Raw genomic sequence first — 22,530 nt, forward strand, 5'->3', positions numbered from 1 at the left:
CTTCTCACTTGTTCCCATTGCCACAACTGCCGTTCTGGTCCACGTACCGACTTGGATTGTAGCAGGTGAGGCCCATGCACTGCACAACGCCAAGGGGTGCTGTTCACTTGGTAGTCTGTGAATGGCAGCTCCTGGAGTCGCGTGACACCGGGACCCTGTCCACCTCAGCGCCTCCAGTGCACCTTGAGTGCTTTTATCACTCTCCTCCCAGAAGAGCCACTCCCCTGCTCAGAAATCATCAGGACCTTTGCTTCGCTAATAAAGTTTAATTTCTTACCATGGCATTGGAGGTTTTCCCATCTGTTCTCAGTCTTTTTCTAGCCTCTTCTCCTATCCCCAATGTACCTTACTAGCTATATGACATTGGGCAAATTATTTAACTCCTCTGAAACTGTTTCCTCATCTATAAAACGAAAATGGTGACAACACCTACCTCAGGAAGTGTGTGTGCAGTGCCTGTCCAGACAGGCCCTTCTCCCCGGGCAGCAGCACTCACTGTCCTCTCCTCTCACTGCCCTCCAACGTGCTCTACCCTTCCCCACTCTCAGGTCTCAGTTCGTGCTCTTCCCTCAGACCAGGGTACTCTTTTTCTGTTCCACGTTTCCTGTTACCTGTTGAAACTCTATTCTTCCTTCAAATCCTCAGACGAAACTTCACCTCCCCAGTGAAGCCTTCCCTGATAACCCTCAGGAGGAATTCATCTCTCTTTGCTCAGTGTTCCTGTGGCACTGATTTATACTTCATTTGTGATACTTATATCATGTCTCGTATTACAGTTATTTCTGGACTTGTTCCCCGCCTCCGCCCGCCCCCCCCGCCCTGCCGGTACTGTGAACTCCTTAGAAGCAAGTACCGTGTCTTCAGTTTAATAAGTGGTGATGAGCATCTGTGAGGCTGGCGGTCAGGGGACACAGGAGTGAACCAGAGAAGTCCCAGGCCAGGATGTACAGAGTGTACAGTGAGTGGATGAGCCAGCGATCAGAGGTGCGAGCGTGCATGGTTGCTGAAGGGGAGTACAGGATGCCATGGGAGCAAGTGCCATGGGGGCATAGCCTTGTCAAGAGCACCGTGCTCAGCTTGGCCTCTCCAGAGCAAGCAGTGCCTTGCAACCAGGAGGTCTTGTATGAGACTTGATGTCCGGTGCCTCTGGCCGCCCCTGCTCGGGAAGCTTATCGTCCCTGTCCCCTCCTTCAGAGCCGGCTGCTCAGGCCTGGGCACCAAAGGCCTGCTGTGGGCTTGAGGTTGCTGTGGCCCCTTTAAGAACAGGCCCCACATGTACCACTGCTGGCGGCCCTGCCTCCTGTCAGCCTTCTTCCTCCAGCCTCACAGCCACAGGAGGATTTCTCAGCAGAGGAAAAATTCCCCCCTTCCTTCCCCCCCCCTTTTAATGCCCGGGGCCCTTCACTTCCATAATTCTTCATTTTCCAGCCTTGAACGTAAGCCAGACACATCTGTCTGGCCATATGCGTGAACCCTGGAGTCTGTGCCGAGGTGGCTGTAAAACAGGGCCGGTGAAGGCCCTTCTGGGAGAGCACACACATGTGTGTGCCCTCGGGCCATTGGCTCCCTGCCCAGAACCACGGGGCTGCAGCACTCCAAACCCATGTTAACCTTTTCTTATTTTTCCTCTTTTTGTTTAATTTAAGGGGGGAAAATCCCAAGGAAAAGGTATAAATTGTCCTGGGAGTGGGGGAGAGGCTCCTAGCTGGAGAGGCCATTATTGTTGGCAGGTACCTGGGTCACACTAATACAATAAGGAAGAGAGGAGCATCGGGTGAATTAAGATTGGAGAGATGGGCTGTAAATTACACTGCTCTGAACTCCATCAGTCTCCAGGGGTGTTAACCGAGAGGTGTAAGGCAAGTCCCCAGCTCCCGGCGCCTTTTACAGATGCAGCAAAACAGGAACCACACATGTTTGGGGAAGGGGATATGAAGAAGGAGTTGAAAAAAATCCTGGTCCCCACGATGACTATAAAGTCCAACTGAGATCTGGGGCTGTGGCCACACCCCCACTTCCCTTCTCCCACCTAGACCCCTGGGCCCAAGCTCATCTGTGGGTTGGGGGAGGCGAGACCTAGCCTCCGTCCGCAGCCTGTCCCTCCCTGCTTCCGGCAGTGCACAGAGGCTGGTGAGTGGGGCCGAATGGAGGTCAGAATAGGGGTGTGGGCAGCTCTCAGGCCTGTGCAGCTGGAGCCACGGCACCCAGGCCAGTCCCTGAATACTGGGGGGCCAAGTCCACCCACCTGGGGCTTTGAGGCCGCACTCTCTGGCTCAGCCCAGGCTTTGCCTGTTACCTGAGACACCTCTTGGTATTAGGTCGGTTCTGCCCACCTCGATGCTTTCTGACCAAGTCCTTTTCATTCCCATTGCCATTCTTGAGGGCTCTCCAGAGACCAGAGCGCAGGGTACCTGGTTTGTCTGGGAAATTGGTCAGAGGTGTCTCAGTCCTAATCAGGCCCCTCGGGCAAAGCAGTCACTGAAAATCCGCCTCTAGAGATGAGGCGTGGCTTCTTGGCACCTCATCCTGGCCCCCTGTGACTCCCCCGCCTCCTCTCTGCCTCCACGAGGCTTTGCTGTGATTTGTGCTGCTGTCGGGCGGGGTCGGGTTTCCTGAGCAGTTGCAAACATCCCACCTGAAACATAACAGGCTCTTCCTCTGGCCACAGCTATTGTTTCCCTCGGCATTATGGCCACAGTCTTGCTCTGTAGCCAGCAATGACATGTGTTCTGAAAATAGCTTGGCTCCCCTGTCCCCTTCCCGCCCACCCACCCTCCTGAAGATGCAGTCACTCCTTTGTGGTGGCCCCAGGAGTTTCACTCTAAATATAGCTGCAGCCCATTCACACTGCCACCCAGCTGGGGGAGGGTGGTGCTGTGGAACAATGGGGCACACACAGAGCCCCCCACACCTGTATGGAAGCTAGCGGAAGGCAGACACTCAGCCCTGGCTCCTAGCTGTCGGAGGCAGGGTGGGAGCCGGTGCACTACCAGGCCAGGGGCACGTTCACGCCAGGGCAGGAAAGCACATCAGCCTGCAGAGCTGGGCAGCCGCCCGCCCCGCTCTTGTGGTTCCAGAGCCCATTCCAGCTTCTCTGCAGACTGTGGTGCTGGGCCTCCAGTTTGCTCCAGCAGCATCCACAAGGTCCTGTCCTCCTACAGAATGGTCAGGCTATTGGCTGGAACACCCTTAGGCTAGCACTGCTTAGAGCAAGCTCGGAGGTGTCATGCCAGCCCTGCCACTCCCTCTCCCTCAGGAAAGGGTATACTTCTTGGGCATTCTCACAATAAGACTGAGCAGATAACATTCAATCGGATTATCTTTTTTTTTTTTAAGATTTTATTTATTTGTCAGAGAGAGAGCACAAGCAGCGGGGAGCGGCAGGCAGAAGGAGAGGGAGAAGCAGGCTCCCTGCTGACCAGGGAGCCCGATGTGGGACTCGATCCCAGGACCCTGGGACCATGACCTGAGCTAAAGGCAAATGCTTAACCAACTGAGCCACCCAGGCACCCCAATCAGATTGTCTTTAAAATGCCCTCCAACTCTGAGATTCTGTGATTGAGTTCATTGAGTTCCTATAATATATCAAACCCTATGCTAGGTATTATCAAAGAAACTACAAGAAAAGAAGGCCATTCTCCTTACAGCCTAGTTTAAAAATAAAATCAATCTTCATAAAATGATAAGTAGCAAGCGAGTCATCCTAATTGTAACTTTTAAAAAGAAAGCCAGTATACATACATTAAGGTCTGTGTTACTGACTGAACATCCAGAGGAGGGATCCTAAGCAGAAAGTTTCCCATGAGCGCCCACCCTACTAAATGCAGAAGTCTACCGTGCCGTCCCAAGGGCGGCAGACGGCACTGCCTGCTCTCTGTAGTACATGCAGCATCTGCTCCCTTTGCTTTCTGTGGCTCGAGAAGGAACTGGCTGTCTGCACTTTTGGTGGTTATCTCACCAACTCTTCCTATTTTTTTATTTCATTTCCATTTTCATTTAAAAAAACGAAAACAAACCTATGTCATTAAAGAAAAAAAAACAGTATCATGAGTCCTACAGAAATCAGTAGTCCTCTCTGTCACCCCTCCCCATCTCCCACTTTGCCCCCAAGTGGTTTCCCCAGAAGTCCCCCCCCCTCCTGCATCTATAGAAGGTGACCCATGGAGCTGGGCAGGAGGAAAGAAAAGTGACACCTGTGAAGTTACTGATATGTGGGTCAGGCATTTTCCTAGATACTTTCCCATACAGAGTGAGCACAGAAGTTTGCTGTGGTACAGAACTTCTCATTTCTGGTGAAGACATGGCTGTGGCCAGAGAGGCCCAGGGATAAATGACTCCATCAGCCAGGAGAGAGGAGGAAGCAGCCCCACTCCCTTTGGAGCCCTAAGCAGAAGGAAGACCCAAGAAGGCCTTCTCTTGATGTGGCTCTGCTTCATGATGTGGGTTCTTCAAGTTCCACAGTTCCTGTGTGAGCTAATTGTGTTACCTTTTATTTGTAATTTTCGGTGTCTCAATTTTTACTGGGTCAGCATCCCCAAATCATCCCCACTGTCTAGAAGGAACTTAACCTGTGAAAGAGCCCTTCTCCTAAGCCTGTCAGCTTCCTCATTAGATGTTATTGTGGATTATCTCTTTCCCTGTTTCCCACCGGCTTGCTCAAGGATGCTGTCATACTTCAGAGAAAGTTGGTTACTTAGCACCTTCTCGAAACAGAATTGAGTTCTTTTTTCCTTGCACACTTGATGACAACTTGGTCCTTATTCCCACTGATCTGATTCAAAGCATCCATGCTTTCCTTGGGTTCTCAGTTCATTCTCCAAGGACCACTGTGGCCCAGTCTTAGCTGCAGCAAGGAGGGTTCCTGTGGAACTCTCCTTCCGGGTCAGCACGCTTGACTCCAGGCCAGGGCCAGTCTGTCTGAATCACAGCATTCCAATGGAGCCCCCCCTTACCCCCACCAGAGGCTTCTGCAGCTTTTTACTCATACAAACAAAAATAAATCTCACTACCGGCCTCTGAACTCCGCAGCGGCTTGCTTCCCCCGTCTCCCCAAGCGTCCTATGGCTGTGAGTAGGGACTTGGCACTCTCCCCACCGACATCACTTTTTCACTCCCTGCGCATCCTGTGTCCTTCTCTCACCGTGCGACCCAGAGATCGGAATGGGACGTGACGGCCGGCACAGGCGCCGTGCACAGCTGCCAGGAATCTGACGGGTAAAATCTGGAAAAGTTGGGAGGGCAAATGCTAAATGCGCGCGTGCATGTGCACGCGCGCGCGCGCGCGCACACACACACACACACACCGCCACTCAGAGAGGGCCGGAAACACAGACACCCACAGAAGAGGGCCTGCAGACTCCCGATCCCTCCTTGGTCTGCCATTCTTTTGAAGGGGACTGGGCCAGTCTCATGACCCAGGTATGACACCCCCCCCAGGCCCACAGGTACCCCAGGAGAAGGGGGAGCAGCTTCATGTAACCTCCTGAGACTCGTGAGGGCATGTGGGGAACAGGAAGCAGTTGTGTGGTGACTCACTAGGCAGAGCCAGGTTAAGGGAAGTTGTCTGCGGGCGTCCCTGGGACCGGATGATGGCAGCACAGCTCCAACCACCCTCATACAGCTTGACCCCACCCCACCCCTGGGGAACCAGCGAGGCTGCCACCTCCCTAAAAGGCTGTGGCCTTTGTTCACCTTTCTGGCCCTGAGCCATAGCTCAGAGAACTCCGACGGTTAGAGCTTCCCTGTGCCCTGCTCCTAGGTGCTTCTCCCCCACCACCACCACCCTGCCCACAGAACACACAGGCGGGCTGTCAGCCCCCGGCCTCCTTTGGCCACCTGGCTTCAAGGCCAGCTCTCTCCAGGTGGGATGGTACAAGGTCCGAGGAGCTCATTCTTGTTCGTGCAGCCATTTTCTCTTTAGAGTCAAACCAGAGCTGGGCTGTCGTTTCTGGAGGCAGGAAAACTAAGACGTGAAGAGTCGCAGTGGGGCGGAGGCGGAGATCTAGTGCTCGCTTAGGACCCTGAGCCCCTGCCCTCTCGCAGCCTGTGTCCCTGTCTGTTGTGTTCCTTCTCACCCAGAGAGACAAAGATTTGGGTGCCTATGATACCAAGAAAAATGTTGCTGGCAGTGGAAAAGCTGCATAGAGACCAGCAAGGCCGGGGGGAGTGAGCAAGAGGAAGGCTGCTGCTCCCCTGTGAGGAGAAAGGGCAGAGTCCCTGTCCTTACGGAATGCCCGAGCTACTGAACAAGGTTATGTGTCAGTTATGTCTTAAGAAAAAATAAATTGTTTTAAAAATGCCCCAAGCCGAGTTGAGTGGAATGCATGTCATTCTGTAGTTGGCAGCCCCATGGGGAGGGACTGTGACCCGAGTCCCCTGGGAAGATGGCCAGCAGCAGGGGTACTTTCCCCTGATGAGGTGAGAGCAGTAGGAAGACTGCAGCAGAATGGGCCTCTCAGCCGCATTTCTCATGCCTGCCAGGGGCCTGTGGCCTGTGCCTTCCACCAGCTGTGGTGGCAGTGGCAGCAGTGACTTAGTCATAGGAAGAGGTCCCCAGTAGGTCACAGAGAAGCCACCCCCAGCATTCGGAGGCATGCCCTTTCAGTTTTACTGTTGTTGCCAGCGAAACCTGAGCACCTCCCTCACTGACTGTTAGTGGCCAGGCCCGGCACTGTGGGACCCGTCTCAGTTGGCACGCACATCTCCTCCCCTGCCCTGAGCCTGTGTCTCTGTCCTTACAAGCTGGTGTGTGGCAGATCATGAGGGGAGTGACAGGACCGGTCCCCGCCAGGTTTGTGCTGGTGCCCTCCTCCTGCTCTGTGCGCGGGGAGCACACTGGGCAGATGCCAGCAGATCATTCTGCTTCTTGGCTGTGGTCCCCATAAGAGGAAGCAGCGCAACAGTGACCGTGTTCTGTAGTGACCGACGTGCCCAGAGCCTATCTCAAAGAGCCTCTGGCACTCAGGGCTCTGTCATACTTGGGAAAGTCGGGCTTTCACAGATGTGCATGGAGCTGCCCTGAATGAGGTGAACAGCCATCAGACAGACAGGGCCTCGGCCACGTGCTTTTCAAGGTGTGGTTTGCAGACCACTCACTGGGGCTGTGTCACGTGGTTTTGCAGGGATGCACAGGAGACACTTTGGCTGCTTTTTTTTTTTTTTTTTTTTTAATGGAAGGATAGCTTGCACAAGTAAACTCGATACCGTGGTTATCGTTGCTTAAGAAGTGGCTAAGCCAAAAAAAGTGAGTTGGCTTAAAGTCCATTTAATGAAAAACACCAAGTAAATGATGGTATAGATTGTATAGAACTGCAGCAAAGGAGCAGAAGTAGAGCACACAAAGACTCAGGTTTAGGAAACACTCTGCTGGGGGTGGGGGGTGGCGGTTCTCATCAGCCTGGGTGTTGCTCTTTGCAAGCATGTGAGTTGGGCCCAAATCCATCATACCGCATGGACTCCCCCTGCTGCGGTGTTAATAATTCGTTGTCAGCATCACTGTTTTTGTATAGCCTTTGAGTGTAATTTTTTTTTTAATCTAACTACACAGTGAAGTAAACTGAAATAAATGATACATGTATAAAGTGTTTGCACTGAGCCGTACCCCTCTCTTTGCTGTCTAGATAATGTGTGCAAAACCACTTTCATATCCAAGGAAACTGACTCTCCCTTGTTGACTTTTAGCCCGGGGTCTTACTTTCAGAAACCTGTTATTTTTAATACCATCAGGGTCTTCCTCTCTGTCCTAGGCAGGGTTTTAGTCACACCCCATTCCTCAGGCCATTTAGTCCATGTTGATTTTTATTGCAGTACTTTGCCCAGCCCTTGGGTCAGTCCCTCAGGCCTGATGGGCTGGCTGTCCCTCTGGAGGGGGAAGAGTTTCAGGGGGCAGGATGCTGACACACTGTGAAGTCAGGGCCCTGGCTCATCCACCCGCTTGCCTACTCACTCTGGCTCACTCACCGTTCTGTGTCCCTGTAGGCTGTCCTGGAGGACCAGAGTCAGATGAGGCAGATGGAGCTCGAGATCAGACCCTTGTTCCTTGTACCAGACACCAACGGCTTCATTGACCACCTGGCCAGTCTGGCACGGCTGCTGGAGAGCAGGAAGTACATCCTGGTGGTGCCCCTCATCGGTGAGTCAGGCCAGAGCACCCCTGCACACGTGCTGCAGCCCCCTCTCCACGTACGCCCCACGGCCCCGGGGCCAAGCAGCCAGAGAGCCCCGCTATGTGTGTATGGCAGGATTTGCAGGCAAGTAGGGTCTGCGTGGGGCAAGGAAAATTGTTTAATAATCAGAGCAGTTCGAATTATTATGGCTGATCCATGGCTTAAACTGCTTGAGCAAATGGACTCCTGTGTCCCAGCAACCCGAGGCTGCATGAGCCCAGCCCTTGTTTTTATCCTTATAAAGCTTGCAGTAAAACAGCAAAGCTGGTTCCCGTTATTGGTAAACACTCAGCCCTGGCAGATAACGGCAGTGCTGCTGGGTGGTCTGGCAGGGAGGCTGGGAGGATTTTGAAGTGGTTAGATGCCTTTGGTCTGATTGTCTTGTAGCTTTTCATGATCATTCTGTTGGTTCGAGGTAGCATTCTTCTGGCCAGTGTCACCGTAAGGCCAGGCTGACGGAAACCCTCCAGAGCAAGCCCTTGGCTCATGCCTGTGGATTCCTGCCACTTGGGCCCTTACCACTGTCTGGTCACTGATGCTGGTGCAGGGTCAGCATCTCAGGACCCAGCTAGCTTGCTTCCACCCTCAGGCCAGAAGAGCCCAGCTGGGCTGTCTCCAAGGGACTGTCTAGGCACTGTCTTAGTTCTTGGAGCTCTGCGGTGGGTCAGCCTGAGGATGGGCTTTGGGCTCTGGGCTCCTAATATCATTGAAACAGCTAATATAGCTGATGGCTATCCTGTGGAGGGAGAGGGTCTAAGAGGTGATTGGCTTTTCAGTGTCCCCTTCTCAGCAGCCACTTGGAGCAAGTTCGGTATCCTTGTCCTCTAGAAAAGCTGCCAGACTGGCAGTCTGCCTGCCAAGCCACCTCTGACATCCATGCCAAGATGTTCCATTGGGCCTCCCCTCCTAGTCCCAAGTGTCTTAGTGCCAGATGAGGGTGGAAACAAAGGGCAGGAAACATCCGCCCCTGCAGAGGCTATAGAACCCTGGGGGGTTGTGGGAAACACGTTAGCACCACCTGAGAATGTTGGCACTGAAGCAGCCTTCGTCCCGCCTCCACCCTCCCTGTCTTCCTTCCCCCTCCCCATGTGGCCTGGCCAGAACCTCTTAAACCCAGGCCTCTGGACCTAAGGAAAGGCTTTCTGTTCTTCAGAAGTAGAGCAGCAAGACTGTCAGGTTGTTCCAGCTTCCCCTCTTCCCTCACTGCATCCTGGGGTAGGGTAGCTACCAGGATAGTATGTCCCCGTGCTTTCCTACCCTGGGAGATTTTTAGGGGAAAGAGAGTAAGTGGTCACTTTTGCTAATGGTCAGGAAATGGTATAACTGAGAGAGGTTGCTGACGTCCAAGGAGTTCCCTAAGACTGGAAAGGGGCCTCAGACACCATCCCAGGCTAGCAAGGTTCTTGGTCCCCAGCACTGATTGTGCCCCTACTGTGTGCCCGGCCTCCCTATTCCTGGGGGATCCAGGGAAAGGTGGAACTGCAAGCCCTTGGCCTTGATGAGCCTGTGGTTTAATAGGGAAAGCCAGATCTGGTGGGGAGGGAGCAAATACATGCTCAAACCCCCAGGAAAGGACACAGGTAGAATAAATAGATGCCTCCCCCCCCAGTGCTGGGAAATGACAGCTGTCCCGCAGAAGTACAGGCCAGCCTCTTCGCACCTTCTGGGGGAGGGGGGGGGCTCGACTTTCAGGGGCTTTGCGGGCGACTCCTGTTCAGCGAGCCTCCCTCCGTGCATTCCCAGTCTGTGTCCAGAGCACAAAGGGTTAAGCCGACAGCCTTCCCTGCTTGTTTCTTGTGCTCTTTAACCTGCTCCTGCTCCTTAGGCCTGACCCTAGCATCAAGAAGCCCCGCCTGGTGCAGAAGCACAAACAAGCTTCCCCTTTGAAGCCTGTTTAGTTTGGAAGCAGGAAAGGAGATTTTGGGATGGAATACCAGTTTTTCGTGTTTGATGTTCTGTTTGCTGTACCATACACCCATCCACCACTACTTCCCAGCCTCTACCATACATTGTGTGGACATGCAGCAGCCTCAGGTTGCTGAAAGCATGTGCTGTGTGTGTGTGTGTGTGTTCCCACATGGGCCCTTTCCAGAAAGCGTCTCTGAATACCCAGACAGTGAGTGCCAGGCTCACCATGGAACAGCATGCTCATGCCGACTCCCCGAGCCATGAATCACTGCACTGAGGAGAGGCCTCAGACCCCAAACTCTCCCGGAGCCCCCAAGGAGTGCATATTTCCCACTTGACCTCAGGCTTTTGGCTGGAATTTTGGAAAGAATCTTCACCAGAAAATGAAGCCGTGTCCCAGACACATAGGCAGGAAGGCGTGCGCGCGCGCGCGCGCACACACACACACACACACACACACACACACACACACGCAGTATCAGAGGAGTAGATGTGCCAAGGGCATGGTTTAAAGGATACCAGGGTCCTTGCAAGTAAGGCTGTGACTGTTGCTTCCCACTTGGTGACCTCTCTGCACTCTGCCAGGGGATGGGACATAGAACTTTGCCCCTTGTGAACTGCTGTGGTTGGGGATCCAGACTGATGAGGGGGAGTGCCTGTTGTCCTTTAGCAGCTACCCTTGTCTCTCCTGAGAGACCCTTTCAATTTAATCCTGTAACTGAGGAATGTGATAGTAGAAGGGCCAGGTTTCTTCCTATGAATACAGCAGCTCCAGAAAATCCCTGTAGGTTCCTTCTAGGAGGAGGGTGGGGCCCAGGGGAAGAGGGAGAAAGATAGAGCTCTGTGGAAAGTCTGGCATACTTCTTGCCCCCTAAGTTCCTCTAGTGTCATTGGAAGACTCCTGTGGGGCAAGATGGAGTCTGTGGTCTGGGAAGGGGCTGGCTGGGAAAATGAGCCTAGGGTAAAGGCAGACATCATTGCTGCTTGCTGAGGCTGATGATACCTTGTGGGACTGTGTCTCATCAGTGATCAATGAACTGGACGGCCTGGCCAAGGGGCAGGAGACAGACCACCGGGCTGGGGGCTATGCCCGTGTGGTGCAGGAAAAGGCCCGGAAGTCCATTGAGTTCCTCGAGCGGCGATTTGAGAGTCGGGACTCTTGCCTACGGGCCTTGACCAGCCGTGGCAATGAACTCGAATCCATCGCCTTCCGCAGTGAAGACATCACTGGCCAACTGGTAAGACCTGCGGCAGAAAGGGAGAACCCATAGCCAGCCTCAGAACAGGGTCTCCAGGAGCTCAGGCACCTCAGGCGGCCCAGGCAGCTGAGGGGGGCAGCCACCACCCAGGCCCAGGAGGGGCAGTTCTTTGTACCCTAGATCACTCTTGTCACAGTCGCACCCCACCAAGCAGGACCAGAACATGTATGGAAGGGACTCTGGGATGTGATTCTCCCCAGGACCCCAGACGTAGAGTATACCTGTGCCTCCGAATGGCGCCCCCTCCTGCCCAGCGGCACTTCTCACACTTTCTTCCTCCAGGGTAACAACGATGACCTGATCCTCTCCTGTTGCCTCCACTACTGCAAAGACAAGGCTAAGGACTTCATGCCCACCAACAAAGGTACAGCTTTGCCTCTGCCTCAGGATCGTCCATTTCCCCCCCACCCCCCTCTCCCACCCCCACTTTCCCATCCTCAGCCTTTCCCTAGGGAGGGGCTCGGGAGTTGGATGTAAGTCTGAGGCCAGCCTTCTGGAAATCCCACCTCACTGTCACAGCTCCCCCACTCCCAGGTGGACCCTGGGCCAACTAGGGTGGACCTAGCCCTGAAAGCCAGGCTCTAGGCAGTGAGCTTTCCCGCTCGGCATGTATCCGTTTCCTTTCTTGGGTCCTCAGTGAGTCTTCTGACAGCAAGAATGTCTTTATGATTCAGTGCAGCTTATTCTGGCCATGGTCTCCTGAACCCAGCCCTCTGCAGCTCTGAGAGGGCAGTCCCTACTGGTCCCTAGGGCCCACCTCCCTCTTCTTGGCCATGCTCAGCCTCTCAGTTCATCCCTGAATGTTTACCCTCTATCTGGCCAGTACTGGAGGTACTTCCCCAGTGAGTAGTGGGCCTTTTCTTCCTGTCTCTGTGTCATATGCTGTGGTACTTTGGGGGCAGTTGACAGCTTGAGGACTGAGCCCTCAGCCCAATTTTCAAGGCCTTTTTGGTGGCCAGTCCCATCTTTGAGCCAAAGGCCCACCCTGGGACTCTTCCAGGTGCTTCAGCACCTCATCCTCAATCCAGAATGTTTTCCTGCACAGCCCCTTAGAGTCAGCAAGGCTCAGGTGTTTTCTGCTCCTGGCTCCCGGGAGTCTGACATTTCTTCCTAGGACGTCCTCGCTCCGTGTCATCTACAGACACGAGCATTCTTACTGCTTGGTTTCTGTGTATAGGTGACTACATCTTGTCATTTTCCTCTGGTGGTTGTTGCCCAGCTCTTTTCCCTGCTGCTCAGTTTCCTCGCCCTGGCTTCCAGGCTGGTCAGGAGATTGTCTTCTCTCCTGCTGCTCCTGCCACCTGTGTCAGTGCAGCCTGAGTCTCTGCACCAGGGGCTGAGAATGAGCCCACAAGTGCTGTTCTTCAGAGGGGTCCTGCCACCTGGCTTGCACGTTCTGTCCCTGAGGGACAGACCTGGAGCAGAAGTGGTAGAAAGGAGTCCTGGCTGAGCCAAACAGAGGAGCTTGGGCTCTGTTTCCAGGCAGCTTCCTAGAGGGGCACTTTCTGAGGGAGAGGTAGGCGGCATTGCAGAAGGCCTTGTTGGGAAGTATGGTTCAGATACTGCTACGGCCCCACCCAGCCTCAGAGCTGTTTCTTTCTTAGCAGAGACACATTTTGGCTTTGGCCTTACTAGTCTTTCCACCCCCCCCCCACTTCGCCCCAAACAGCCTGCAGGAACCCATTGCCATCCTGGGGACCGCCCCTATCACAATTACATCAGCAACGGCTAGTGTAATCAAACCCCATTTGTCAGTGTGAATTCTTAGCAGATTAACTTGTCAGATACACAGAGAAACCGTCACTAAATGTTTATGTGTAAACGATGTTGAATTTTAAAATCATGTGGATTATGGCGGATGGGGCCTGACAAGATGACAGTCTCTGGTTTCTAACAAAGTGAAGTTACCAGTGTCAAAACAGAGGATGTTTATTGTTAAAAATGTCTGAAAGTATCCACAGAAACCCCTGCAGACCCCTGCCAGCAATGCCGGGCCTTAGTCGACTATCCTAAGGCCTGGGACTCTCGTTCTGAGCCCCAGGACAGGAGTGGCGGGGCTGCGTCGAGCAGCCAGCTGGGAAGCTCAGAAAGCACAGCCCGGCACCACCCACGCCTGAGGGGCCAGGCCCAGGCCATGGAGCCGTCTGAGAGCATCCTCTCTGCTCATGTGGCCTCCCTCTCCCCATCTGCCCACCGTCTGCCCACCGCAACCCTCACCTCCCACCCCTTCTCCTTCCGCCTGGCCCCTTCTCCCACCAGCGTCAGCCTCACGAGCCTCTCCCTCCCTCTTCCCCCAAACTCCTCCCAGGCTGACAGCCAGTTCTCAGCCTCCCTGCCTGGAACTGGCAAGCCTGAAACTGCTCAGGTCCAGACCTGGACATTTGCAATTGCCCAGCCCCGCCAGCCCCCCGCAGTCAGTAAGCCCCGCAGGACATTTCCTGTGCCTCACTGTCTGCCGGACCTCCGTCAGGAAATACCCAGCCCTGGGCTGAGGGGTGGGCCTGCCACTGAGCGGCCTGACCAGGGCTGGGGATGTCACTTGTGTGGGGACTTGGCCCTGGCTTAAATTCTCTCCAATACATTAAAAGGTTAGGGAATTAGGGAAAAGTAGTGGAAGACATCTTGCTAAGAGGTCATCTAAAAAGAACAAAGGCTGCTGGTGCTGATATAGAAAGAGCTTAAAGCTATATAAAATTTGAATAAAGTAAATACAGCTAGTATGATTGTAATGTTGTTGGAAAAAAAGCTTATGTAACAAGGATATATACTTGCACATGTGCATTAAAAAATCCAGAAGCACGCATAGATCTAGCCCTGGAGAACAAGACAGAGACACACGAAGGGAGAAACTAGGAGGATGGCTTTGGTTTTTCCTTTCATTTGTCCTCTTCTGTATTGTTAGAGGTTCTCACCATTTACGTCGCTTACTTTCATGTAATGGAGGAAATCATTTGGCTCTCACTCAGGGCCACCTTGGCACGGCCTTGCCAGGGACCCTTGCCCTCCTCTCCTCAGAGGTCCCTTGAACTAACCCCTCTCCTCATCTCTGGGAGCCTGGATTCACTTTGGATTCCATCTTGAGCTTTCTACCTCTTGATACCTAAAGCATTGACCTCCTAGCCTTGGAGGGAAAGGATGTGCAGGAAGAGAGGAGTACCTGTGAGCCCAGGACGAGCCATACAGCCCAAAGGAGCAGAAGGAAAGGGGCTTCCTCTACTCCCCTCAGTTCAGCGTCCCAGGAGAGGGGTCTGTGGAGGCTAGTGGCTTGGGCAGGTCTCTGGACACGAGGCAGCTCCATCCCAGGCTGGAGGCGGGGGTCTAAAGCAGAAGGCCAGCCCTGGCCCAGCATGGTCCTCTCTAAGCCAGTAGGGGAGGGGTACCCTCGCTGATCGCGTGAGGGAAAGACTTGTAGAAGGGCCAAGAAATGGCTGGCACTGACCCCTCCCGGGCCACATTCCCCTCGGAGGGAGGAGAGGCAGCCCGTGCCTCTGCCCCCTGCCCTCAGCGAAGTCCCTCTGCTCTCATGTCTACAGAGGAGCCGATCCGGCTGCTGCGGGAGGTGGTGCTCTTGACAGACGATCGCAACCTGCGCGTGAAGGCACTGACGAGGAACGTGCCTGTGCGGGACATCCCGGCCTTCCTCGCGTGGGCCCAGGTGGGCTGAGGGGGCGGCACCGGGGCCCCCCCCCGCGTCGTGGAACCATTCCTGAGAGGCCACCAGGCGCCCAGTGTAGCACCGGTGATGCCCACGTGCCTGAGCCACCAATCCACCCAGACAATAAACCATCCTCTTCCAACCCACGCCGTGGCCGTGCTGTGGGGGAGCTGCTCCTCACAGAGCCCCTCCTGAGGGTCGGGCGGAAGCTGCTGGGACCCTCCTGGGCTGCCAAGATTTAGCAGGGCGGTGGCTGGCTGCAGTGACAGCAGGTGGGTGAGCCAGATAGGCCGCCCACGGTCTCAGCCTTTCTCCCTCCCCCTGTCTAGTTCAAGGGCTTGCGGAAGGCCTTCTCAGCCCAGGGACTCCGCCACTTTCTCAGCTGGAGACAGGGCAGGGGGTTGCATTTCCATCAGGTGCAGGTGAAATGATCTTCAGAACCCCTGTGCTGAATGTGTCCCAAGAGGCTTTGGTCATGCCATGAAGAGAATGCCCAGGGTGTGTCTCTCTGAGGCCTGGATTCCCCGCTGGACCCCAGTTGGGTTCTGGACACCATGTCCCGAACAGCAGCCTTAGGCCCCACCTTTTCTACCCCCTACCCCAGACACACATGCATCCTGCTGCTCTTCTTCCTGTGCTCCTCATTCTGAGTCCATTACACTTTGCCCCTCGTTCCCCTTTGGACGGTCGTGGGTCTAGAGGGAAGGGACACCTGGTCTCAGACTCCCGCTTCCTGGGTGGCCTTTGCCTTCTCCTCTCCCTCATTAGCCTTCCTTTTGCTCTAGTTCCCATTTCACGAAATTTCTTCAGACTCTTCTCAGTTCCCCCCTCCTCCCTCCTCCCCCTCTCCCTCCTGAACCATCCCCTTGGCCTCCTTCCCTTTCTAGTTGGTCCCTCTTACCTCCCCAGTCCCCTCAAATTCTTCACTTCAGGTCCTTGCCGTGGGGGTTCCCAATCTGAATCGTCCTCCTCTGGTACCTCCTCTGGTACCACTTCCTTCTCTGTGCCAGGAACCTAATAAAGCTTTCCTGCCCTGACCTTCTTTCTCAGACCCCTTGTGCTCTGAGAAACTTCCAGGCTCCTGCAGACCAGCCTGAGGGTAGGGTGGGCCAGTGCCTGAGAGGGGCATCGCCGAGCCTGGACTGTACACCATTTCTAGCTTTGCCCTAGAAGAACTTGACACAAGGGCCTTTTGGCCTTTGAGGTTTTTGTTGCCTCTTTAGCTGGCACCTGTGTCCGGAGCCTCCCTCGAGGGGCTTCCTACTGGGAATAGGCTCTCCCAACCCAGGGACAGGGATGAAAGGAACTTGGAGGAAGACAGGACTTTGAGGAGGAGCCAGGAGTCAATTTTGATGGGACCAGAGGGGGAATCCCCCAGAGCTCCCGTCTGGACTGTACAGGCTTCCTAGAGGATGGGAGCAAAGCGCTACCCTCCCAGAGGCCCAAGATTATACCAGGAGGAGGGCGTACTGTGCAGGAGAGCCACCAGTGGTTTGGGGGTATAAGTCCCCCAAGGGCCTCAGAAGACTGGCTCTTTGGGGTACAGGGTCCCGGCCTCTTCTTTGAGATCCTCTCCCCTGGGTGAAGGCCAATGACTGGGTGGGTGGGAGACCCATCTCCTTTCTGTCCCATTTGCAGCACTGGTTTTGTTTCCTTAATAAATTTTTAGTTATGAACATGCCTGACCTCTTTGCCCATCTGTCTCTGGGGCTGGGAAGGGAAGAAGGTCCAAGCCTCTCTGCACTTGTATGAGGGAGCTGTGTCTGGCCCCTCCACCCACCCAGGTCCTTGTACAGGGCAGAAGAGAGCAGCGGGGTCCAGGGTCCTTGGTTACTGCTTTATTGCTGTTTGGTTTCGAGTATAGAAAATGGAAGCGGCTCTGGAAGAGCCTGTGTACAAGGTAGGAAATATACAAACGGGGAGGAGGGAGCTAAAGAGACCACGTTCCAGCCCAGCCCAGCCTGGGCTCGGGGTGGGGGGCCGCCCGGGGCGCATGCAATAAATATGGTCCGGGGGGGCCCCAGGGAAGGGAGGGATAGGGAGGACACCGCGAGAGTGGGAGACCGGTAGGCCAGGGCTGCCTCAGCCCTCTGACTCCAGAGGGAGGGAAGGGTTGGCCCTGGGGCTAGTGCCACTTGTGCAAAATGAGGAACTTCACATTATCAGTCCCGGGGCGGGCGGGAGCGGGGGGCGGGGGGCCCTCCGGCCGGCTCAGTCCCCTCCCCGCTCCCCAACTCTGCCCGACGCTCCGACCCCAGCGGGGAGATTCACAGTGAGAATGGGTGTGGTCGCAAGGGCCGGAGGTAGGGCTGGGAGCGTCCCAACAGTGACACCCCTCCCTCCAAGAGCAGCACGGAGCCGGGGGGGAGGGGGCCAACGAACCACAGGAAGAGGCGGAGAAGGGCCGGGGGTCTCCTTTGGTCAAAGCTGATATCAAAAATATAAATCTCCCTTCCCCCATCCCACCCCCGTCCCGGGGTTTCACCCCCACCCCCACCCCCGGGCTAAGGCACAAAGCAGTGAGGCCAGGTGGGGCCGCCGCCAGTGCGGCGACGCTGCCGGGGCTGCTACAGTCGTCCGGGCGCCGTGTGCCTGCTCGCGGCGGCTGCCGTCGTTCCCCGGCGGGGGTGGGGGGAGTGGGGGGCGGGGGGCGGGCACGGGTCGGTGCCACGCGGCGGCGACGAAGGCGGACCGGCAAGAGGCGCTCTAGGTGGGGGAAAAGCGGTCGATGGTCCGGCCGTCGGGTCCGGCGGCCAGGTGCGCTCCCTGGCTCAGCACCTCGGCCGCCTTGTCCGGGCTGAGGCCCAGCTCGGCGGTGAACTTAGCCAGCGGGTAGAGGCTCTCGAGCGCCACCTTGGGGTCGTGCAGGAAGTGCGTGGTCTGCGCCAGCAGCTCGGCCGCCGCTGCCTTGTCCTGCTGCTTCAGGCTCAGCTGTTCAGCCGTGAGGCGGGCCACAGCAAAGACACCCTCGGGGAAGTCGAGCTTGCCCTTGCCGTCGGGGCCGGGGACGCCGGGCAGCGCCCCCAGGCCGGCCAGCGCTCCGGCTGCGCCTGCCGCGCCACCCACGGCGTGCATCTTCATGTGGCTGATGAGGTTGCGTTGCTGGGCGAACTTGCCGCCGCACACCTGGCACTCGTAGGGCTTCTCGCCCGAGTGGATGCGCATGTGCTCGGTGAGGCGGTACTGGCGCGTGAAGCGCATGCCGCACGCGTCGCACGCGAAGGGTTTGAGGCCCAGGTGGCTGCGCATGTGGCGCGTCATGGTCCCGCGCTGCGTGAACTTCTTCCCGCAGATGGTGCAAGGATAGGGTCGGGTCAGCCAGTGCGTCTTCTCGTGCTGTCGCAGCGTGGCCGGGTCTTTGTAGCTCTTGTCGCACGACGCGCAGCGGTACGGCCGCAGCAGCTCACCCAGGCCGCCCGGAGCCCCAGCGACCTTGTCCCCACTGCCTCCAAAAGGGGGCCCCAAGCCGGCGGCCCCCGCAGCTACCTCAGCCGCCTCGGCCCTGCCGTACAGCGCCTCCTCCTCCTCCACGTGAGCTTCCACGTGCGCATTCAGCTGCTCCGAGCTAGGGAAGCCCTTGCCGCACGGTATGCACACGTACAGGTTGTCACCGAAGCTCTCGGGCTCGCCGTAAGCCAGGTGCGGGCATGGGTAGCCCTCGAGGTGGCCGCCGGGCGGGCTGGGGTCCTCGCTGCTGCCTGTCTCCTCGCTGCTGCTCTTATAGTCGTCGCCGTCGCCACCCGCGCCTGGCCCGTCCAGGCCGCCGTGGTAGCGCGGCGGCGCCAGGCCTAGAGCAGGCACCCCAGGCGAGGCGGCCGGGTCCCCGCCGCGCTCCTCGCAGCGCTCGCTGGGGGAGCCGCGCTCCCGGCCCAGCTCGTCGCCGTAACTGCCCAGGCCTGGTTCGTGCTTCATCCAGCGGTAGAGGAGGCTGGGCCCGTCGGGGCGGCCCGGGGGCTCGGGTCCCGGGCTGCCGCCGCCGCCGCCGCCGCCGCCACGGAACGGGTCCGGAGGCGGTACGGCCTCCTCCAGCTTCTGGAAGGGCAGCGGCGGCAGCGGCGGCAGGGGGAGCGGGGGCTCCTTGTAGGCTGCGGGGCCGGCACTGGGAGGGCTGTCTGGGCGCGGGGGCAGTTCGCGCTCGCCGGGCGGCCGCTCGGGAGGCGCGGAGCCCGGCGGGCTCTTCTTGGACAGGTCCAGGCCGCAGAGCGGGGAGCAGCGGCGCTCCGGGGCGCAGAGTGCGGAGGCCGGGCCGGGGCCCGAGGCGTACAACTCCGCGCAGTGCGTGTTCACCGCGGCCTCGGGGCCCGCGGACGGCTCACCGGCTGGCGGCGGCGGGGGCCCGGCCGGGGACGAGTAGCAGGCCTGGATGACGGGCGTGGCGGCCCGAAGGCCCCGGCCAGGCCTCCCGTAGGGAGCGTAGCCGCCGCCGCCGCCGCCACCGCCCCGCAGGTGGCAGTACTTGCCGTGGCGCTTGAGGCGCTTCTTGCACAGCGCCACGAGGTCGGGGATCTGCAGGTAGCTGGCGGCGGCCAGCACTGCGCCCAGGCTCGGCTCGGCCCCCGGAGCCACGGCCGCGGCCGCCGCCGCCTCTGCGCCATCTGCCAGGCGGCCGGTGTAGATGAAGTCCAGCACCAGGCGGAACACGGCCGGGCTCACCATGTCATGGTCCAGGTTGAGCAGGTTGTCATGCACCACCAGGGACTTGAGGTAGGCGCTGCTGGCCGCCAGCACGTTCTTGTGCGCGCGGAAGAGGGCGTTCTGCACCACGATGATCACGTCGCACAAGAAGCCCTTGGTGCGCTGGTTGTTGAGCTGCAGCAGCAGCTGCCTCGAGTGGCCCGGCGCCTCCATCGTGTCCAGCATCGTCTGCCCAGCACACTCTCCTGCAGGGATACACGGCAGCCGGGTCAGCGCCTCACCCAGCCCTGGCCGCCTCTATCCAGCTGGGCGCTTCTCCCCGCGCCCCCCCCCCAACTTCCCCTTCCCCCTTGCCCTCAGCCAGGCAGGGGCATCGAGCACCGCGGCCTGGGTACTGGCAGTGGGGCGGCGGCGGCCTCCGAGTGTGCAAGCCTGGGCCGGGGGCCTGGACCCAGAAGAAGGGCGTCTGAGCGTGGCTGCTGGAGACGAGGCCAGGCTGGCCTGCACGGCCCAGGCCCGGGTGCCACCGGGCACACAGGCTGGGCTCTGGGGACTTCCGAGGAGAAAACTGTTTGGGGGAAGTGACCCCTTCGGAGACAGTTACCGGATTTGAGGAAAATGTCCGCTTCAGGAAAAGTCATTCAGGGCCGAGAAGTTTGCCCGATTGGGATATAAGGGAGCCGAGTAAAAAAAAAACAAAAACAACAACAACAACAACAAAGCGCCTCCCGCCTCGGGAGAAGTTGCCCCAGCTGGGGGAAGTGATCCAGTGGAGGGGAGCGCGGTGCCCGCCGTGGCGCCGCCCTGCCCGGGGGCTGTCAGGCCCTCAGATGGGGCCGAGGCGCGGCCGCGGCGCGGGGAGCGGAGGCAGAGGCTGCCGTGGCGGGCAGAGCACGAAGGCCGGCCCCGGCGCGGGGAGGGCGTTATATCGGGGCAGGAGGCTGAGGCAGGAAGCAGGTGGGGGGGAGGGGGGAGCCACGCAGCTCCCAGGGGAGGGAGGGGGGCAGCGCCCCGGGCGGGCACGGCGCACAGCCGGCTGCGGCCCTGACCCCGGCCTGCGCCCCACCCGCGTCCCGGCCCCGGCCCTCGGCCTCGGCTCTGCAGTCGCGGGCCCCGGCGCCTCCCGCCCCAGCTCCCTTCGGCCCCCTCTGCAACGGGAACTCCGCCGCCCCAAACTTGGGGAAAAGTTTCCCAACTTCTGACAGGCCGGGGAGAAGCGCGCCAGCCCCAGTCCCTCGACTCCCAGCTTTTCCTCTCGGCCCCCAATATTCGGCAGCCAGGCGGCCCTGGAGCCTGAGCCGAGCCCTGAGCTCCCCTGCCGGCTCGTCCGCCCGCCCACCCTGTTCCCGGCCTGGCCCCGCAGGGCCTCGCGGCCCGTTACCTGCGGCCGCAACGCGACCCGGCTTCCCTCCCCGTGGCGGTGGCAGCTCCTAGCCGGCGCCCCACCCGCCCCGCTGCCAGGCGCCGAGCTGTGCCAGGGCAGCGCCCCTGCCAGCCCCGCCCGCCAGCTCCCCTTCCCTTCCCTTCGCCTCTCCGGCCCATGTGCGGGCAGAGTCGGCCCCGGGCCGCTGACCCCGCCGTGAACCCGGCGCAGAGCAGCGTCCCGGCGGTCCTGAGTCCTCTAGGGAACGACACCCGGAGTCCTGAACGCCAGCCGCGTTGGGGCGTCCGCGCCAGAGGATGCGCCCGAGACGGCCAGCGCGTAAGGACCGGGCTGTCCGGGTCCCCTGTCCCTCCCGGTCCCGAGCCTCAGGACCCACCTGGGGGGCATGTCGGAAGCCCCGGGCCCGGCTGCCGGCGGATCCAGGGGGGGACGTGGCTGCGCTGCGCTGCCCTCCGCCCGCCGGGCCCCCGGTCGGTCTGTCCTGCTGGTCCGTCCTCCCCGCGTCCTGGTCGCGTCTCAGCCCCGCCGCGCTTTCCGCGCACTCTTATCTGGAGCGGCCCGGGCCGGCACGCGCTCCTGCTGCTATGGCGCCACCTCGCGGCCGTGCGGGGCTTTGCGCGGCACCTCCGCGACCTCCCTCCCGCGCACCTGGGTTGGGCTGGAGGCTCACAGATGCGGAGCTGGACCCGGGAGAGGGGTCTGTTCACAGGGCCACCCTCCCAGATGTGCCCACGTAAGGACCCAGGCCCCGAAACTTCGAGCCCCACAAACTCTGGGGTTTTGAGCTCAACGTTCCCATGTACATATTTCTAGATTCTCACATTGCCTCAGTTTGGAGAAGTCCGGCCCGCGGGCGCCTGGGTGGCTCAGATGGTTAAGCGTCAGCCTACAGCTCAGGTCATGATCCCAGGGTCCTGGGATCGAGTCCCGCATCGGGCTCCCTGCTCCTTGGGAGCCTGCTTCTCCCTCTGCCTCTCTCTCTCTCTCTCATTAATAAATAAATAAAATCTTTAAAAAAAAAAAAAAAAGAAGTCCTGCCCGCAAGGAGGGGACCCTAGGGACAAGTAGAGGGGGGGGGGAGGGGGGGATGGAGGTTACGGAAGTCGTGAGAGAGAAGAAGGTAGACAAGATCTTGGGGGGCGACTCCTTAGACATTCCTGGATGGGACTGTCCGTTTGTACCCACCCCACCCCCAACACACCCACCTTCACTCAGCCACATGGGTTTACGTATGCACGGAATAAACCCATTTGCACCCATACCCTCTCCAGGCACTGACACCTGCGGGCGCGCATGTTGGCGCAAACACACATCTGCCCCCTTCTAAAAGGCTCTCTGGGGATACTCCGGAGGCTGCCCTCCATGAGCCTGGGCAGGGCCGTTACCCAATCAGCCTGCTCTGAACTTAGAGGTCTCTGGAGGGACCCCAGGACGTTCGACTGGGGATGGCTGGACGGCGCCTCCTGGGGATCCCGCAGAAGGAACCCCAGGCCCCAGATTCCCCGTGTGAGCCATTTTGAGGGA

General features: G+C 58.2%; 2 protein-coding genes across 7 annotated transcripts in view; one reads left to right on the forward strand and one right to left on the reverse strand.

The window, feature by feature from the left end:
• The window catches only part of SMG6 (SMG6 nonsense mediated mRNA decay factor), a 228,902-nt gene extending 212,239 nt beyond the window's left edge, over nt 1–16,663 (forward strand). For all 5 annotated transcript variants that reach the window (XM_025851093.2, XM_073879265.1, XM_025851092.2 and 2 more), the window contains 4 exons: nt 7,978–8,131; nt 11,100–11,311; nt 11,615–11,696; nt 14,866–16,663. In XM_025851093.2, the coding sequence (XP_025706878.1) occupies nt 7,978–8,131; nt 11,100–11,311; nt 11,615–11,696; nt 14,866–14,996 (579 nt within the window). In that variant the 3' untranslated portion in view covers nt 14,997–16,663. The remainder of the gene's footprint in view (nt 1–7,977; nt 8,132–11,099; nt 11,312–11,614; nt 11,697–14,865) is intronic.
• Nucleotides 16,664–16,810: 147 nt separating this feature from the next.
• On the reverse strand, nt 16,811–21,542 carry HIC1 (HIC ZBTB transcriptional repressor 1). 2 transcript variants are annotated; one of them, XM_025851099.2, is made up of 2 exons: nt 21,383–21,542; nt 16,811–19,867 (listed from the first exon to the last, which is right to left on the reverse strand). In XM_025851099.2, exon 2 carries the CDS (start codon nt 19,845–19,847, stop codon nt 17,694–17,696), a length of 2,154 nt encoding a protein of 717 aa, XP_025706884.1. In that variant the 5' UTR covers nt 19,848–19,867; nt 21,383–21,542; the 3' UTR covers nt 16,811–17,693. The 2 variants fall into 2 exon arrangements, with proteins under 2 accessions (XP_025706884.1, XP_025706882.1); XM_025851097.2 differs by lacking the exon at nt 21,383–21,542 and adding an exon at nt 20,227–20,496.
• Between the last annotated feature and the right edge of the window lie 988 nt (nt 21,543–22,530).

Source organism: Callorhinus ursinus, unplaced genomic scaffold (genome assembly GCF_003265705.2).
Source record: "Callorhinus ursinus isolate GAN/ISIS: 27379988/994484 unplaced genomic scaffold, GSC_fseal_2.0 scaffold34, whole genome shotgun sequence".
NCBI lineage: Eukaryota > Metazoa > Chordata > Mammalia > Carnivora > Otariidae > Callorhinus > Callorhinus ursinus.

Coding starts and splice junctions, on each gene's coding strand:
- HIC1 (XM_025851097.2), bottom strand. CDS start 20,263: ATGACTTTTCCTGAAGCGGACATTTTCCTCAAATCCG. Junction 19,868..20,226: donor GGACATTTTCCTCAAATCCG/GTAACTGTCTCC, acceptor GTATCCCTGCAG/GAGAGTGTGCTGGGCAGACG.